This window comes from Canis lupus, chromosome 9 (genome assembly GCF_003254725.2).
Source record: "Canis lupus dingo isolate Sandy chromosome 9, ASM325472v2, whole genome shotgun sequence".
Taxonomy (NCBI): Eukaryota; Metazoa; Chordata; class Mammalia; order Carnivora; family Canidae; genus Canis; species Canis lupus.
The window spans coordinates 48,016,777-48,034,777 of NC_064251.1; the positions used below are offsets into that span (position 1 = coordinate 48,016,777).

Consider the following 18,001-nt stretch of genomic DNA (forward strand, 5'->3'; position numbering starts at 1 on the left):
TGAAGGGACTCAGACCATGGGCTGGCCACCTCTGTCTTCCTTTCTTCCTTTCACCCTGCTCTGGGTCAGGCCTTGGTGTTGCAGGGCCTCATTGTAGGCAGACAAGGATTCTGCTTCCATGGGGCACATACTCTACCAGGAAAGAAGGACCATAGACACACAGACGAGAGAAGTTCCTAGGACCATCAGTGTGCCGAAGGTGCTAAAACAGGGCATGGAGAAAGGGTGACGTGTGTGTGTGGGGGAAGAGGACTTTGGATGAGGTGGAAGGCCTCTCTGAGAAGGGGACATTTGAGGTGAGTCCTGAAGGACACACGGGGGCAGGCATATGGAGAAGCTGCTGGTGGTGGAAGGGGTAAGGGGACACAGGAGATGGGATGGAAAAGAAGAGCGGGTCCGGGACCAGCAAGGACAAGGCCCTAAGTGCATTCTAGAAGCAGAAAGCCATGGTGGCCAGAGCAGAGTGATGTTGTGGTCAACAGGCGAGACAGATTTCCATGAAGCCAAGCAATGGCTTTTTAGCACTTAGATTTGCCCGAGGACGGCATGTGCTGCCCCCGAGGGAGTGAGCTTCTCATCCCGGAGGCCGCCTGGAGAGCATGTTACCAAGGAAAAGACTAGGCATCCCAAAGGCTGCCAGAGGACCCCTTCAAATTCAGGAGCATCCTTGGCTTGGCGGAAGCTGGGAGGAAGTCCGCGGAGTGGACGAAGGGAGCCCCACGCTGCTAGGTACAAAGTGGGGGCAGTTTCGGGGTTTGGCAGTGCTAGAGGCCTCCTCCTCACCACCGCACCTCCTCCCTGGGCCCACCCCACGCAGAGCCGGGGAGAGCCCCGGAGCGTCCGCCTCCATAGACCAGGAACCCCGGGATCTTTCCGCACCTCCTTCCCCACTGCCCGGGGCCCCATCCTCCAGAAACTTCTGTGGGCCGGTGGGCTGTTCCCTCCTCTCCCGCGGGTCCCTTGGGCGCGCGCCTGCCCCGCCTCGCGCCTTTGTTCCCGAGGAGCCGCCTCGGGCAGTTTCCCAGCGCCGGCGACGAGCGCTTCCCCGCTGGGGGCTCGGCGCTCGGGCCCCGCCGCGCTCCCCCACCCCCACCCCCTCCCACCCCCTCCCACCCCCTCGGGCAGCTGCGCGGCGGCGGCGCTGGGCGAGCCCGGCCGGACACCGCGGGGACCCGGGCCGTGCGAGCGGGCGGGGGCGGGGGCGGGGCGGCGCGGCGCGGGCGGGGGGCTCGGCTCGGGGGCGGCTGGGGGGGGCGCGGGGGCGGCGCGGGGCGGGGGCGGGGGCGCGGGGGCGGCTCGGCGCGGGGCGGGGGCGGGGGCGCGCCCGCCAGGTGCGCGGCGGCCGCGGGGGGCGGAGAGCGCAGCTTTGTGCGTTCGCGGCCGCGGGCCGGCCGTGCGCCTGTGCGCGCCCCAGTGACGGCGCACGCGGCTGGGCGGGCAGCGGGGGAAGCCCGCCGCGGGAGGGGGCTCGGTCCGGATGGAGACGCGAGGACGCCGCCGCTGCGGGCGCACGGGCGGGGGGAGCTGCGGCCGCTGACTGTTGACAGTCTGTCCACGTCGAGGAGTGAGCTCTGGGCGCCGCGCGTCGGAGAAGGTCAGTGGGTCCGGGGCCGGGCGGTGATGCCATCAACAGCCTGGATCAGGGCGCGAATCCTGGGTGGGACCGAACGTGGAGTCGGGGTGTGTGTTGTGAGTGTAAATGCGTGTGTTTGCAAAGAGAAATGCAGCCCCGTACGTGTGTGAGCTCTGAGCTGCGATTCCACAGGGCACTTGGGCGGAATGGGATCTGTTTGGGAGATGGGGTGACTGTCCTTAGCGATCTATGCGGGTGGGGCATTGCGCACACACGCCGCGTATGCGGGTGCGTGTGCCTGAGTGAGACGTTGCTCAGCCCCTGCCAGAGTCTTTGGCTAGAGAAGCTGACAGAGGTGGAGGTCAGAGGTGCGGTGTTTACAGGTGGTGGCAGAAGAAAACAGCCAGGAACCCCAGGAGGACTGTGTGGCTCGTCTGGGTTAGTGGTTTTTTTTTCCCCAAAGGGCATAAACCCCACCCCATCGTCGTTCCAACCTGTGCCTGTTGCGGAGAGGGGAGCTAGGATGGCGGGGTGCTGGCAGAGAGGCCTTAGTGGACCTCAGGGGTAGGGCCAGCCACCAGCCTGGTGCTCATTGCTGGAGGCCCTGGGTGAGTGGGTGTGGGAGAGCCAGTCTTGGGTGGGGGTCGAGGGCCGATCTGTGTTCAGGAGACCTCAGGACTCTGTAGAGTCCACACCAGATGCTGCGTGTCTGGACCAGGAAGCTGGGGGGGGGGGGGGGGCATCCTTCTTCCTCATCTGTTTCCTGTAGCTCTTTATATACCCTTCTTAACACACTGAAGGGCATTTATATGCAAGTGGGGTTTGGGCTCTGAATGCTGCCTCTGGTGAGTGGCCCCCTTCAGAGCAGCCTCCCTGGGGAATAATAGGGTTGTTCTGGGCTGGGTGCCAGAGCTCTTGGGTTCTTTTCCTGCTCTGTGACCCTGTGGCTTTACCTTAAGCCCCACAGGCCTCAGTTCCCCAGGCAGAGGGAAGAACCCCCACCCTTTGCTGTGGGTTAAGGAGGATTCAAACAGTGGAGGGGGCGGGGGATGGTAGGAGTGGGGTTGTGTGGGGAGGCTGGGAGTGACTCAGGGCTGTGAGGTCCCAGGAGTGATTCCCCCAGGAAAGTCTCATCACATCTTTGCGACTTGGGCAGGAGTTGGGAGAGGCTCTGTCCTCATCTCCAGGCAGGTGTGTTGGGTTTTCTGAGTCCAGGGGTGGGGCAGTGTGGGTGTCTGCTAGATCTGGCTGTTCAGGCTTCAAGAAGCTACCTGAGGTCCCTTGTCTTTTCCGAGATGTTGAAGAGTGGGGATGCCCTTGGGGGACCTTGGGGGGCCTGTTTGGGGCTGCAATGGGGGACTGGAGCTGAAGGGCATAGAAGTTTCTGGATAGAGTCAGATGCCAAACATGGGTAGGGCCTGGGCACATCTAGCTGGGACTCCTGCTCAGCCCAGGGTGTTGAACCAATTTGGTGGAGGTGGCTCAATTTCCAGAGAGATGACCCTCCTGCTGCAGGCACCCTAATACCCTCTTCTCCCTGTTTCTGTCTGGAGCAAGTGTGGCTGAACCACCATGGTTCAGAATGACTTGACTCTTGAAGAAAAGGGACCCGGCATGGATGGTGGTGGCAGCAGCTGGTTAAGCATAAGGGCTCTGTTGTTACTCAGACCTGGGTTTGTATCTCAGCCCCACTGCCATCTCACTGTGTCTCCACCTGTGTTCCCACAATCAGAAGCTGAGAGAAAGGCTTGTGTGTGATGGTTTATTTGGGAGGTGATCTTGGGAAACAAGGGTGCAGCAAAGGGCATGAAGGGGAAAGGGGAAAGCATGGAGGTGGCTGGCTGACTTAGTCCGTGAAGCATGGGACTCTTGATCTCAGGATTGTGAGTTCAAGGTCCATGGTGGGTATAGAGCTTATTTAAAAAAATTAGGAAAGAGGAAAGCAGAATGAGGATGCATTTTTATTATTTTATTATTATTTGTTTATTCATTCATGAGAGACAGAGAGGCAGAGATTTATGCAGACAGAAGCAGGCTTCCCCTGGGGAGCCTGATGTGGAGCTCAATCCCAGGACCCTAGAATCATGACCTGAGTGTAAGGCAGATGCCTAACCAACTGAGCCACTCAGGCGCCCGAAGGATACATGTTTTAAAGATTTATTTATTTATTTATTTATATTATTATTATTAATTAAATATTTTATTTATTTATTCGTGAGACACACACACAGAGAGAGAGAGAGAGAGAGAGAGAGGCAGAGACACAGGCAGAGGGAGAAGCAGGCTCCATGCAGGGAGCCCGACGTGGGACTCGATCCTAGGTCTCCAGGATCACGCCCTAGGCTGATTAGGCCTAAGTAGGCAGCATTAAACTGCTGAGCCACCAGGGCTCCCCTGTATTATTTTTTTATTGGAGTTTAATTTTTCAACATATAGTATAACACCAAGTGCTCATCCCGTCAACTGCCCCCCTCAGTGCCCATCACCCAGTCACCCCATCCCTCCATCCCCCCTGCCCACCTCTCCTTCTACTACCCCTTGTTCATTTCCCAGAGATAGGAGTCTCTCATGCTTTGTCACCCTCTCTAATTTTTCCCACTCATTTTCTCTCCTTCCCCTATAATCCCTTTCACTATTTTTATAATCCCCGTATGAGTGAAACCGTATGATTGTCCTTCTCCGATTGACCTACTTCACTCAGCATCATACCCTCCAGTTCCATCCACATCAAAGCAAACGGTGGGTATTCATCCTCTCTGATGGCTGAGTAATATTCCATTGTATATAGAGACCACATCTTCTTCTTCTTTTTTTTTTTTTTTGAGACCACATCTTCTTTATCCATTCATCAGGTGATGGACACCGAGGCTCCTTCCACAGTTTGGCTATTGTGGACATTGCTGCTATAAACATTGGGGTGCAGGTGTCTCAGTCTTTCACTGCATCAGTATCTTAGTGCAATTGCTGGGTCATAGGCTAGCTCTATTTTTAACTCTTTGAGGAACCTCCACACTGTTTTCCAGAGTGGCTGCACCAGTTCACATTCCCACCAACAGTGCAAGAGGGTTCTCCTTTCTCTGCATCCTCTCCAACATTTGTTGTTTCCTGTCTTGTTAATTTTCACCATTCACTGGTGTGAGGTGGTATCTCATTGTGCTTTTGATTTGTATTTCCCTCATGGCAAGTGATGCAGAGCATTTTCTCAGCATGTGCTTGTTGGCCATGTGTATGTCTTCTTTATTTATTTAAAAAATATTTTATTTATTTATTCATTGAGAGACACAGAGAGAGGCAGAGACACGGGCAGAGGGAGAAGCAGGCTCCCTGTGGGGAGCCGGATGCAGGACTCAATCCCAGGACCCCGGGATCACCATCTGAGATGAAGGCAGACGCTCAACCACTGGACCACCCAGGTGCCCCAAAGAGGACTTCTTTATGGAGCCAGATGACGGTGTCTTGCCCATACCTCTCTTTCAATGCTTTGGTGCTTCTCTAGTGCGAAGTTCTGCTTCATTCTGATCTTAGCCTGCCATGCTATAGTTTTTTTTTTTTTTTTTTTTCTGTTTGCCACAATCCTTCAGGGCTTCTGTATAGTTATGAGAGGATTCCTTTCCACCTGCTCAAGATGTAAAGCAGCCATAGGGACTCTCACAGCAGATGGGACATCAAGATGAGTTGTGTGCTCTGGGGGACTTGGCCTAAAACCAGAGTGTGCTGAGCCCTTGGCTGTGCCCACACTAAGGTCTCAGGGCCGCCTGGTTTCCCACCACCTTCCCTAGTTCAGATCCAGGGCTGGCAGTCTCCTTCCTGGATTATGCTGGGTAGGCTGGCTGGGCCCTGCCAGGTCTGGGTCAGCAGATGGCAGCAGGCATGGGCACCTGGGGACCTTGCTGATTAGATAACTGGCAGTGAGCAAGAGCAGGAGAGGAGTGATGGGCAGTCAGGCACAGTGGAATGTGCACAAGTGTCTGTGGTGGGCATGTTGCTGCACATCTTTGTATGTGTGGGTCCTCTGAGTATGTCCCCATGTGCATTGCTGTGTGCATTCTTGTGTGTTTCTGTTCTTTCCTCTGGTATGTGTGTTGTTCATACACTGGGCGCTCTCCAGAGTCCTCAAGGGTGTGACTGTCTCCTGGCAGGTGATACCTGACCCCAGCAGGATTTCCTCAGCCCTGGGGCTTCTTAGTCTTCTGCCCTTCCCTGCTCTGCTGTCTCTCCAAGTTTCCTGTCCCTGGACCTCCTTCTGTTTTGAGGAAGTTGCTTCTTTCCCGCTGGCTGTGTGGGTGCGCATTACCTTTGGGGCAGGGCCTAGGAAGGATAACCAGTGCAACTTCCAGCCCCATGCTTTGAGATCTGAACCTAGGGTGGCAGATGGGTGAGCCCTAGATTGAGGAGATGAGTCAGGCACGGCTGCAGGAGGTGGGCAGAAGCTTGGCTGTATGTGTCAGCATGCTTCAGGGAAGTATGTGTGCACCCCATACACTTGATCCCTGCCTCCCTCAGAGGCCTGAGTATCAGTGTAGCTGTGGGAAGCCCCCCCCCCCTCCTGCTCTGATCCCTCCCATCCATGTCCTCTTCCTGGGTAGCTGTGGCCAGCCCAGTTTCTGGCAGGGAGCAGAGTGGTCTCTGGAGCTCTGGGCATTGCACTGGGGCCCTTGTCCTCAAGTAATTCCTGTTGCCACAATCATTTATATTTATGGAGCTCTTCCTGCACCAGATCCTGGACTGTTCACTGTGCAGGTATTAGCTCATTGGCTCCTGAGAGCGATACTATGAAGTGGGTTCTGAAAGCATCTCCATTTTATGAGGAAGTAGAGGCTCAGAGAGGCTGAGTCAGTGCCACAGGATCACACAGCTAGTAAGTAGTGGAGCCGGGATGTAACCCAGCTCTGTTCTTGACTTTTGCTGCTGTTCTGTTCACTCTTCACAAAGCTGGACCATCTCATTCTTGCAGTCTCCCCTTGAGAGTGGCTGTCCCAGATCACCCTCTCCAAACAGGGCTCCCCACCCACCCAGGCCCTTTTGGATCCTATCAACGTGTTGTAAATATGGGTATGAAGTTATGCCTCTTTAATCTTTCATCCCCTACCCCCCGGGGGGCAGGAATCCATTTTGTTCACCATTGTATCCTCAGCACTAGCAGAGCCTGGAACACAGTAGGGATGGTCTGAGACCAATATCCAGTATGTGTGTGTGTGTGTGTGTGTGTGTGTATGGATGTGTAGGTTTCCCCATATATGTTACAAAACGACTTTTGGACACCAACGGGGTGTCTGAGCATTCAACTCAATCCTGACACAATCTACACCCAGAGATAGCATCGCATTCCACAGTTAAAGGGTTCAGTCCAACAGATGCTAGTCAAGCCCAAGCTGCCACCTGTGCTTCTTATCAACTGGCTATAAATCAGAGCTTCTCAGGACCTCCTCTTCAGGTTGGGGTAATTTGCTGGAACAGCTCACAGAACTCCCAAGAAACATTTTTCTTACTAAATTACCCATTTATTATGAAAGGAAGTAAATCAGGAGCAGGCAGATGAAAGAGGTGTGTGGGGGCAGTGTGTGGGACAGGGTGGGGCCCATGCTGTCTCCAAGAGCGCCACTCTCCCCATCCTCCACAGGTCAACCAACATGGAAGTGCTCCCAGCCCTGTCCTTGTGCCTTTTTACGGAGGCTTCATTACATAGTCATTGGTCAAGTCATCAGCCATTGGCCTTTGAATCACCCTCCAGCCCCCTACCCTCTTTGGGGGTTAGGGGATAGGACTAAAAGTGCTAGCCCTCTAATCACGTGATTGATTCTCTTGGCAACCAGCCTCTAACCCTTAGTGCTTTAAAAAGTCACCTTTGGGGCAGCCCTGGTGGCACAGCGGTTTGGCGCCACCTGCAGCCTGGGGTGTGATCCTGGAGACCTGGGATCGAGTCCCATGTCAGGCTTCCTGCATGGAGCCTGCTTCTCCCTCTGCCTGTGTTTCTGCCTCTCTCTCTCTGAATGAATAAATAAATAAATCTTAAAAAAAAAAAAGAAAAAAAAGTCACCTTTGTGGGGCAGGGCGCCTGGGTGGCTCAGTGGTTGAGTGCCTGCCTTTGGCTCTGGGCATGTGATCTTGGGGGTTAGCCCACATCAGGCTCCCCATGGGGAACCTGCTTCTCCCTCTGCCTGTGTCTCTGCCTCTCACTGTCTCTCATGAATAAATAAATACAATCTTTAAAAAAAATCACCTTGTTCACATAATGAGACACCTTTATCACTCTCAGCACTTGCGAAATTCCAAGAGTTTGGGGAGCTATGAGCTGGGAATTGTAGACAGAGGCCAAATACATATTTCTTATAAATCACAATATCCCAGGATGCAGTAAATAGGCACTTATTAAATTAATGAATAATGAATGAATATATGCAGATATGTCTGACTCAAGGCCGTAGCTCTAAAATCCTCCTCTGTGCTGTCTCTCACACAGCAGAGACCATCGTAGGATGGCCAGGGGCACAGGCTCTGGGGCCAGCGTGCTGTGCTGGGTTCTAGTTCTGGCTCCATTGCTGTTCTGGTTATTTTATTTTATTTTGAAAGGATTTTATTTATTACTTATTTGAGAGAGAGGAGAGAGTGAGAGAAAGAAATTACAAATGGGACGAGGGGCAGAGGGAGAGGGAGAGGCAGACTCCCCACTGAGCAGGGCCCTGGCATCATGACCTGAGCTCAAGGAAGATGCATAGCCAGCTGAGCCACCCAGGCGCCCCTGTTCTGATTATTTTATTCTGCATAATAAACTGCCCAGAAGCTTATGGCTTAAAACAATGGTGATATTTGTTTTGCTCAGGAATCTGTACTTTGGGCAGAGCAGTCATCATCCGGGTGGCTCAAAGTGGGGCTGGTCTGAAGGCTAAGTTGCTCGTGTCTGGCATTTAATGCTGGCTGTTGGCTTGAGGACTCAGTTCCTTACTACATGGGCCTCTCCGTGTGCTCTGTCTTCTTGTCACATCCCTGTGTGCTACTTTGGGCTTCCTCACAGCATTGGGGCTGGGTGAAGGGGCAAGAATCCCAAGAAAGAGCCAGCAGAAGCTATTTTAGTTTTTCTTTTCTTTTTCTTTTTTTTTTTTTTTTAGTTTTTCTTACTTATCCTTGGAGATGGTGCAGCATTGTTCCTGCCACAGTCACAGGTTCATACAGATCTAGGAGGAGGGAAGAGAGATTCCACCTCTTAGTGGAGAGGGGTGTCAGTGTCACATGGTAATATGAGCATGTGGGATGGGGGATGTATTGTGGGATGGTGTGGCTGTCTTTGTTTTTTGTTTTTTTTGTTTTTTTTTTTTTTGCTGTCTTTGGAAAATACAGTCAACCTGCCACAGTTACTTCCTAAGAATGTGACCTTGAGAAAATTACTTAGTCTCTTTGTGCCCCAATTTTTCCATCTGTAAAATGGGGACAACATTAGCTTCTTTCTTTCTTTCTTTCTTTCTTTCTTTCTTTCTTTCTTTCTTTCTTTCTTTCTATTTTATTTATTTATTCATAGAGACACGGGGGGGGGGCAGAGGCACAGGCAGAGGGAGAAGCAGGGTCCATGAAGGGAGCCCGACATGGGACTCGATCCAGGGTCCCCAGGATCACACTCTGGGCTGCAGGCAGTGCTAAACCACTGCGCGCCACCAGGGCTGCCCTCTTTCTTTCTTTCTTTCTTTCTTTCTTTCTTTCTTTCTTTCTTTCTTTCTTTCTCATTTCATTTCATTTCATTTCATTTCATTTCATTCATTTGACACAGAGAGAGAGAGTATAAGCAGGGAGAGTGGTGTGCAGAGGGAGAGAGGGAAGCAGACTGCCCGCTGAGCAGGGAGCCTGTCCTGGGGCTGTATCCCAGGACCCCGAGATCATGACCTGAGCCAAAGGCAGACGCTTAACCGACTGAGCCCCCCTCCCCCTGCCTTTTTAAGATTTTATTTATTTGACAGAGAGAGAGAGTGCACACACACACAAGCAGGGGAACAGCAGAGGGAGAAGGAGGAGCAGACTGCTTGCTGATGCGGGGCTGGATCCCAGGACCCCAGGGTCATGACCTAAGCCAAAGGCAGATGCTTCACAGACTGAGCCACCCAGCTACCCCCACTGGGTTATTTCTTTAGCGGTGACTGTAGTTCACCTACAGGTCCCCTATCCCCAAGTGAGGTGTTGGTCCGGGTTTTCACCATGCTGCAGGATCCAGCCCTGATTTCTCCCCCATGCCTGTTTGTGATACAGGAGGACCCTAACTGTTTGGAGGCTGTTTAAGGGTGGGGAAGAGGGGGGCCTTGAGTGGAAAGGGCCTTTTCTGTCTCTATTTGTTGTGTCCTTCTGAGTTAGCGCTGTTCCCTTCACAGAGGCAAGGGACAAGCATTTATGGAGATGTCCCAAGGCTGGGACTCCAGCAGCATTCCTCTGGGCCTGTGAGGGCAAACCCCACTAGGACCCCCAGTTTTATTCAGGAGAATCGTGATAAGTGCATCTTGAGCATACTGTGTTTGAGCTGTGGGGCTTTTTAAAAGTGTTTGGGGGTGCTCCTTACCTCTCCTTCATCCTCCACCTGCTTCCACCTGAGTCACTATTCATCTGACAGAAGGATCTCTCCCCAGCCCAGTTTGCCAGGCTCTGGGGAGGTATCTCAGGGTGTGCTTTCTTGGCCCAGTTGGGGCTGCTCCTCACTTGGCGTTAGCAGGGGCCCAGGAAGACTCTTGGTTTGCCGGAACCCAGCCTAGCCCTAGTTCTCATCTGGTCCCTCCCTCATGCTCTATAGGAACAACAGGCTCATTAAAAGCAGGGCCTGTGGGTTTGAATTCTGCCCCTTGCACCTGCCAGCGCTATGACCTTGGGCAAGCTCCTTAATTTCTCTATGGCTCTATTTCCTCACCGGGAGAGAGGACATGGTTGTGGCAAGGCTTAAGTAAAGTAAGCGGTATGACATAACTGGTTCATGGGAGATTCTCGAGAAATGAGTGCAGTTATTCTTTACAGATGAAGAAAACGGAGGCAGAGGGCATTGGAGTAGGTTTCCCCTCAGCTATATTTGATGTGAGACCAGGACTGGAACCCATGTGTTCTGACACCAGGAGATAGTTGTGGCTTTATCTCCTGCAGGACCTAGGATTCCCGCAGCCCCCATCCCTCATGCCAGGGGGCAGTACGGCTGCCATCCTAGAAATGCAAGCCAGCCACCCCTTTTTCTTCCTTTGCACTACCCAAAATTGCCTGCAGAGGGTGCTGATGCCCACATTCCAGCCCATTCAGGAGAGGCTCTGCTGGTGTAGGGGAGGGTTGGGAGTGACCCCACTGGACAGAGGGATCATGAAGAGCTGGCCCTGTGATCTCCTTTACTGAGATCTCCTTCAGATAGTTCCAGGGCCACCAAAGATAACAGGACTGTTGTCATGGATTTCTCACTGGCCCAGAGTCACCAGGGGAATTTGTTAAGTGTGCAGATTCCCGGGCCCCACTCTAGAATGATGGAATCAGAACTTGAGCAGTACCACTGGCTGACACATCTGTAGGTCTCTGCCGGGCACTCCTCTGAAGGCTTCATGCATAGTAGCTTATTTACCCCTCCCAGCAGTCCTCTGAGGTGGGTACTCTTATTGTCTCCATTTTATAATTTATTTTTATTTATTTATTTATTTATTTTTTTATTTATTTATGATAGTCACAGAGAGAGAGAGGCAGAGACACAGGCAGAGGGAGAAGCAGGCTCCATGCACCGGGAGCCCGACGTGGGATTCGATCCCGGGTCTCCAGGATCGCGCCCTGGGCCAAAGGCAGGCGCCAAACCACTGCGCCACCCAGGGATCCCTGTCTCCATTTTATAGATGGGGTGTCTGGTCTGAGATACAGAGAAGTTGAGGGACTTGCCCTGGGTCACACTGCTAGTAAGCAGCAGGGCTGGGGTTTGAACCAAGGTTATTTTAAGCCCCAGGTGACTCTCATGCCCAGCGCCTTTGGAAACCTGGGCTTGTCCCCTTTCTGGTCTCCTTTAGCAAAATTTATTTGTCATTAAGTAGGGTTTATTGTGCTTTTCTTTTTCTTTCCTTTTTTTTTTTTTTAAAGATATTATTTATGTATTTGACAGAGCATAAGCAGGGGGAGTGGCAGGCAAAGGCAGAGGGAGAGGGAGAAGGGTCCCCGCTAAGCAAGAAGCCTGATGTGGGGCTTGATCCTAGGACACTGGGATCATGACCTGAGCTGAAGGCAGACGCCTAGCTGACTGAGCCACCCAAGTGCCCCTTTATTGTGCTTTTTCTAATTATAGAAGTACTGCATGCTTATTTCAGAAAAGAGAAAATTCAGAAAAGCATAAAGAAGTAAAAAAATCATGATCCTTAGTCTCACCCCTTGAATGATATGGCATGGAACATAATATTTAGCTTGTTTTATTCCATTCAGAAATATACTGCAACTGTTTTCCCGTGTCATTACATGTATTTCTACAACTACTTATTTATTTATTTATTTTTAAAGATTTATTTATTTATTCATTCAGAGAGAGCGAAGAGAGAGGCAGAGACACAGGCAGAGGGAGAAGCAGGCTCCCTGCAGGAAGCCCGATGTGGGACTCGATCCCGGGTCTCCAGGATCACACCCCAGGCTGCAGGCAGCGCCACACCGCTGCGCCACCGGGGCTGCCCTACAACTACTTTATATTGGCTGGAATACACTCGGTTGTTAGGAGGCACAATCTTTCTTGAACTTAACTTGTCTGTAATTTAGGTCATTCTCATAGTTTCACAGTTATGACAACACTGTGCTGGAGACCTTCAAAAGTACAACTTGACGCACAGCCCTGATTCTTTTCTTCTTGGGATGGTGTGGAATTGGGAACAAAATTGCTAGGTCAAAAGCATACATATGAAGAAACAAACCTCTTTATGAAAGCATAATATACATACAGAAAAGTGCACAGATTTTAAGTGTATGGGTGAATTTCAAAAAGTTGACACACCCATGTAAAACCAACACCCAGATCCAAAAACAGGCCTTGAAGTTTACTGCAGAAGCCACCTTGACATGCACATAAGGATTCTAATTTGTGTTGTCAAATTTCCTCCAGCAAAGCTATATATTGGTTTCTTTTGAGTTTTCTTTTTTTTTTTTCTTTTTAAAGATTTTATTCATTTATTCATGAGAGGCACAGAGAGAGAAAGGCAGAGACATAGGCAGAGAGAGAAGCAGGCTCCATGTAGGGAGCCCTATGTGGGGCTCAATCCCAGGATTCCGGGATCACACCTTGAGCCAAAGGAAGACGCTTAACCGCTGTGCCACCCAGGTGCCCCACCTTTGAGTTTTAAGATTAAAGCACAAGCTCTTTGCTTAAAAGAAGAGTGGATAGAAGGACCATTTGGAGTCAGGCAGTGAAAGAGAGATCCTGGGCTGCCTGCCCTTTCTGGAAAGAGACCGACTTCCCTTCAGAGTAGAAGAGGTGTCCCAGGACTGGGAGCACTGTTTGAGCTCCAAGTAGCTTAAGAAGTTTTTAAAGAAATGAGCCTTTGTAGTTGATACTGTTTCAGCTCTTGCTTGTTTTATTTTTCCATTCATATACTTTTTTTTTTTAAGTTTTTATACAGAGAGAGAGAGAGAGAGAGAGAGGCAGAGACACAGGCAGAGGGAGAAGCAGGCTCCATGCAGGGAGCCCAACATGGGACTCGATCCCAGGTCTCCAGGACCACACCCTGGTCTGAAGGCGGCGCTAAACTACTGAGCCACCCGGGCTGCCCTCCATTCATATACTTAATATTTTTTTTCTTTAACTTATAACATGTTCGTGGCAAAAAAAATAAAAATAAAAAAATCAATCAATCAATCAATCAAGCAGTACAAAAGGACATAAAATGAAAAGTCCCTTCCCTCCAAATTTCAATGCTAGCCCCATTCTTCCGAGGTAACTAGTCTTGCTTGGACCATTGCTTATGTTCCATTCCAGAAATTGTCGAGGCACGTATAAGAATTTATTTATTTATTTAAGGGGTGCCTGGGTGGCTCAGTCAGTTGAGCATCTGACTCCTGATTTCGGCTCAGGTCGACCTTAAAGTGGTGAGATCAAGCTCATGCTGGCGTGGACTCTGCTTAAGATTCTTTCACTGCGGGCAGCCCCAGTGGCACAGCAGTTTGGCACTGCCTGCCGCCCGGGGTGTGATCCTGGAGACCCAGGGGTCCACGTCGGGCTCCCTGCATGGGGCCTGCTTCTCCCTCTGCCTGTGTCTCTGCCTCTCTCTCTCTCTGTGTCTCTACGAATAAATAAATAAGTAAAAAACCTTTATTTTTAAAATGAGAATGGCTTTATGTTTTTATTTTTTATATTTTATTTATTTATTTATTTGTATTTGCTATTTCAAACAACGGTGTAATTAGCATGCATATGCATAGATCTTGTCTATGTATGAGTTTACATGTGGAATAAATCTCTAAAGACAAAACTCTGGCACAAAGGGTATGTGCACTTAAAATTTTTTTTTAGGATTTTATTTATTTATTTATGACAGACACAGAGAGAGAGAGAGAGAGAGAGAGAGAGAGAGAGAGAGGCAGAGACACAGACAGAGGGAGAAGCAGGCTCCATGCAGGGAGCCTGACGTAGGACTCGATCCTGGGTCTCCAGGATCACACTCCAGGCTGAAGGCTGTAGGCTGGGCCACCAGGGCTGCCCTTGCACTTAAAATTTTGATAGATGTTGCCAAATAGCTACCTTAACGATGGGAGTCCTGTTTCCTTCTATCCTTGTACCATTGTCCAGGTTTGTTTGTTTGTTTCTTTTTAAAGATTATATTTATTTATTCATGAGAGACACAGAGAGAGAAGCAGAGACATAGGCAGAGGGAGAAGCAGACTCCCCTTTGGGAGTCTGATCTGGGACTTGAACCCAGGACCCTGGGATCACGACTGGAGCCAAAGGCAGACACTTAACCACTGAGCCACCCAGGTGTCCCAATTTGATAGCTTTTTAGTCTTTAGCCACACGTTGCTAGCAGTTCTTTTGGTAGCCTGGCAATACTGAGCAGATCAGAATAAACCCAACAGTCTTGACTCAGGGGCCTACTCTTGGAGTCTGCTTTTTGCACTAGCACTGCTCTTGCAATCTTTTGTCATCGTCTTGCTTTTCAGAACTTGTGCAATGGGAAATTCAGTCTGGCCCTTGAGATAGTGTGTGTGGGGAAGTGATCAGTGCACAGTAAATCACAGTGCAGGTGTTAGACCTCATTTTGTCTCCATCCCAAGGTGTGGATTTCTAACTGATGAGTGTTTGCTGGCTCTGAATGCCATTGCAGCCTGTTTTCCTGAAGATCAGAGTGTCCTTCTCTGCCACTGTCTTGTGTCCGCACTTGGCTTATGAAGGAAGCAGGGGTGAATGTAGCCTCCCCTTTGAGGAAAGGTCAGCTGAAGTCCCAAAAGAGTATGTGGCCTGCTGAGGGTGGTTCAGTGGTCAAGGTGGGAGGAGAGCTGAGCCCCACCTGGTCCCTACTGGTGCCAGCTCCTGCTGTGTGGAGCAGGGGAGGATCTAGGCCAAATGATCTAGTGCCTGTTTCTCCAGGGGCATCTGTTTTCTGAGCTTCCCATAGCAGCTCCTCTCCATGCTTGTCTCCTCCTTCAGCTCCCACTAGTGGCTGTGAAGACAGAGCTATCGAAGTAGGGGAAACCACATTGCTGCTCCCTTCCTCCTGCCCCCAGGGGCCTATAGACACAGTGCAGGGGCTATTGGCAGGGGCTTGAGCTTCTTCCTCCTCTGGTCCTAGCCCGTGTTCTCAGCTCCACGTTTATCTAAAGCCTGGGGAGCTGGGTGGGTCCCCTGGAGCTCTGTCCCCTAGTTCCAAGTTCTGGTGGGAACTTGTCCCTCAGCTGGACCAGAAACACCCACAGGCCTCCCCCAGGGAAACCAGAGCCTTGTGACCTGGTGACCCCAAGTTGGCTCCATGGAAGGGGAAGGAGCAATCTCAGGAGAGGAGGAGTCTCTCTTGCCTGGTGGAGGCTCTTTCTGACTTCATCCTTGGTTTCTCTTAGCTGTTGAGCTGTGCTTTGCTTTCAGGTCCTTAGTTTCCCTGTCTGTAAAATGGGCACTGCATGAATTGGGCCTTTGTGTAGGTTCCAGAGTTAGTGGGGCAGGTTTGACCTGGTGATGGGCATTTGTCAGTGCAGATTATCATATAGAACAATGACTGATAACTTGGTTTCTGGAATCCGACCTAATTCTGCCACCATTGTGCTGGGCAAATTTTGTCAAGTTCCTTGACCTCTCTGTGCCTCAGTGTCCTCATCTGTAAAATGAGGGTAACAGTGGTACCATCTCAGAGGTGGTGTGACACTGAAAGGAGCGAAGTGGTTAGGTCAGTGCCACCCATCGTAAACTCCCAGATAGAGGCACTGCCCTTGGCTCCCCTGTCCCCATGGCTTGTTTTGTCTCCATTCTGACTGCTTGGCCATCTGAGTCAGCGGAGGTCTGGGAGGAAGCTGGGCTGTGCTTGGTGGGGGTGGGAGGGCTGGGCCTAGCTTACAAAGTGGTTCTCTTTTCTCTGACTCACAGTCTTTCCCAGAGAGTGCGTGGACCCCTCGTAGAAAAGGAACTGAGGGGTCAGAGCAGGGGCGACGGGGAGCTGAGCGGGACCATGGAGGGGGTGGGATTGTAGCAGGTGATAGTTAGAACGACTTCCATTATGGCATGGAGCCTGTCCTGAGTATTCACATTCATTTGCAATCTTGTGAGTGTGGTGGCAGCCATCATATTACAGAGGGGGAAACTGAGGCCTCAGGTCAGGTTACTTGCTGGGGGTCACACGGCTCTAAAACTCAGGAGCCTGGAGCTGTGGAAGGGAGAGTGGAAGGTGCTCTAAATGGTTCTCACATCCCTCTAGAGCTCAGAGAGTAAAATATAAGTCATCTGGGATCGTCCCTTCTGTCTCTGTGGGCCCTTACTCTGAGGACTAAGAAGGGCGTGGGTCCATCTGGACTCTCCAAGGTTCCTGGATCTTAGTTGCTTCAAGGATGTTCAGGATGCTGTGGGTTCCATGTCTCTTCCTGCTGATGCCGCCAGGCCATTGCTACCCCTTGGCCAGGGGTCTGCATCCATTACTCCATCTTTTGTGGTTACCATGCAAGAGAACAGAACCCCTGGTGGGAGAATCCAGCCTCCAGGTGGCAGCAGCTGGAGCCTTGAAATGCTCCTGTCTGTCCGTTTTACAGACAGGGAAACTAAGGACCTGAAACTCCTGCCTGTTTGGTCTCTGGGCCACCCTGCTGACCTCCAGATGCTTGGGGCTGGGCCTGGGCCTGCATCCCTACTGGGTTGTGGCCTCTTCCCTCGGTATTCACCTGAGTGTGTCTGTAGACTATGAGGGCCTGCATGAGAGCAGCTCTCAGCTGCCTCTTCCCCTGGAATAAGATGTTGGATCTCATGAAAGCATGGTTGTGTGTGTGTACAGATAAGACTAGATGATGGGAGGTTGGAAGTGCCCAAGCTTGTTGGTATAACCTCACTTCATACTCTCCCACATGAAAGAATGTCAGATGATGTGCTCCAGTGATGGGTTCACTATGAACTCTCTCTAATTGATAAAAAAGTAAGTAATTTGCAATAAGAATTGTGTTATTAGTAACCTGCATGGCATCCAGGCCTGGGCTCTCACCTGGTGCTGTCTGTACTTAGTACAGTGCTTGGCCTGGAATTGGAGTTGGTGTGATGACGGAGCAGGCTGAGTGGGCTTTTCTCCACTGTACTCTTACACCCACCAAGCTCTTTATCTTAGACTTCCTCAATGGAGAGTGGGAGAAATCCAACTCATGTTGGATTTAGGGATAATGGGATATATAACTGGCCCTTAGCTCTGGGAGTGAGGTCTGCTGAGTTCTCCTGCCCACTCCTGAGCTAGTCACTGTGGCCAGCAGGGTGGGTGCCCTGGTCAGCCAGGCTGGCAAGATGCTCCCTCTGGGGGTGGATGGAGCACAGAGCTGTTTTACTCAGAGGGAGACCAAACAGATGCAGGGCAGGCAGGACCCAAGGCGTCCATGCTGTTTGCTGAGCCTCCCCTGGATGTGGGGTGGGTGCAGTGTGGGAAGACGTCTGGGTGTGGAGGGGACATCTAGTGGGAAGCTAGTGGTCTGACGCAACCCCAGAGGGTGGGCCACACCATCCTTCCTTTCCTGGTGAAGGTGGGGTGGAGGATGTGGCTGAACCAAGGACCACCATGCTCCTGCTGAGAGGCCAGCTGCCTTAGAGAAAAAGACCCCACACTTGCCACTCACAGATCAGAACTGGGCCGGGCCATGAAACCTGTGGCCCATAGCCTTCCCTCTATGGAGGAGTCAAGAAAATAGAAATGCCTGTGCCCTTTGTCCATGACCTGGGGGTGGCCTTCTGGTACCACAGCACATGTCTGATGTTCAGAGTGGCATTGGGCCCCAAACAGGAAACCGTGGGGAGGGTGGACC

The 18,001-nt window shown here is 51.3% G+C and overlaps 1 protein-coding gene across 5 annotated transcripts in view; it reads left to right on the forward strand.

The window, feature by feature from the left end:
* The window catches only part of RAP1GAP2 (RAP1 GTPase activating protein 2), a 222,545-nt gene that overhangs the window by 22,140 nt on the left and 182,404 nt on the right, over window positions 1-18,001 (forward strand). For 2 of the 5 annotated variants that reach the window (XR_003147058.3, XM_025476088.3), the window contains exon 1: window positions 1,707-2,011. The exons of 2 other annotated variants lie outside the window; for them this stretch is intronic. Coding sequence is in view for 1 of the 3 variants with exons in the window: in XM_025476088.3 (XP_025331873.1) it covers window positions 1,722-2,011 (290 nt within the window). In the remaining 2 variants the exon portion in view is untranslated. Of the gene's footprint in view, window positions 1-1,433; window positions 1,595-1,706; window positions 2,012-18,001 lie in introns of those variants that run through there. One more of the 5 variants, XM_025476095.3, reaches the window with a different exon arrangement.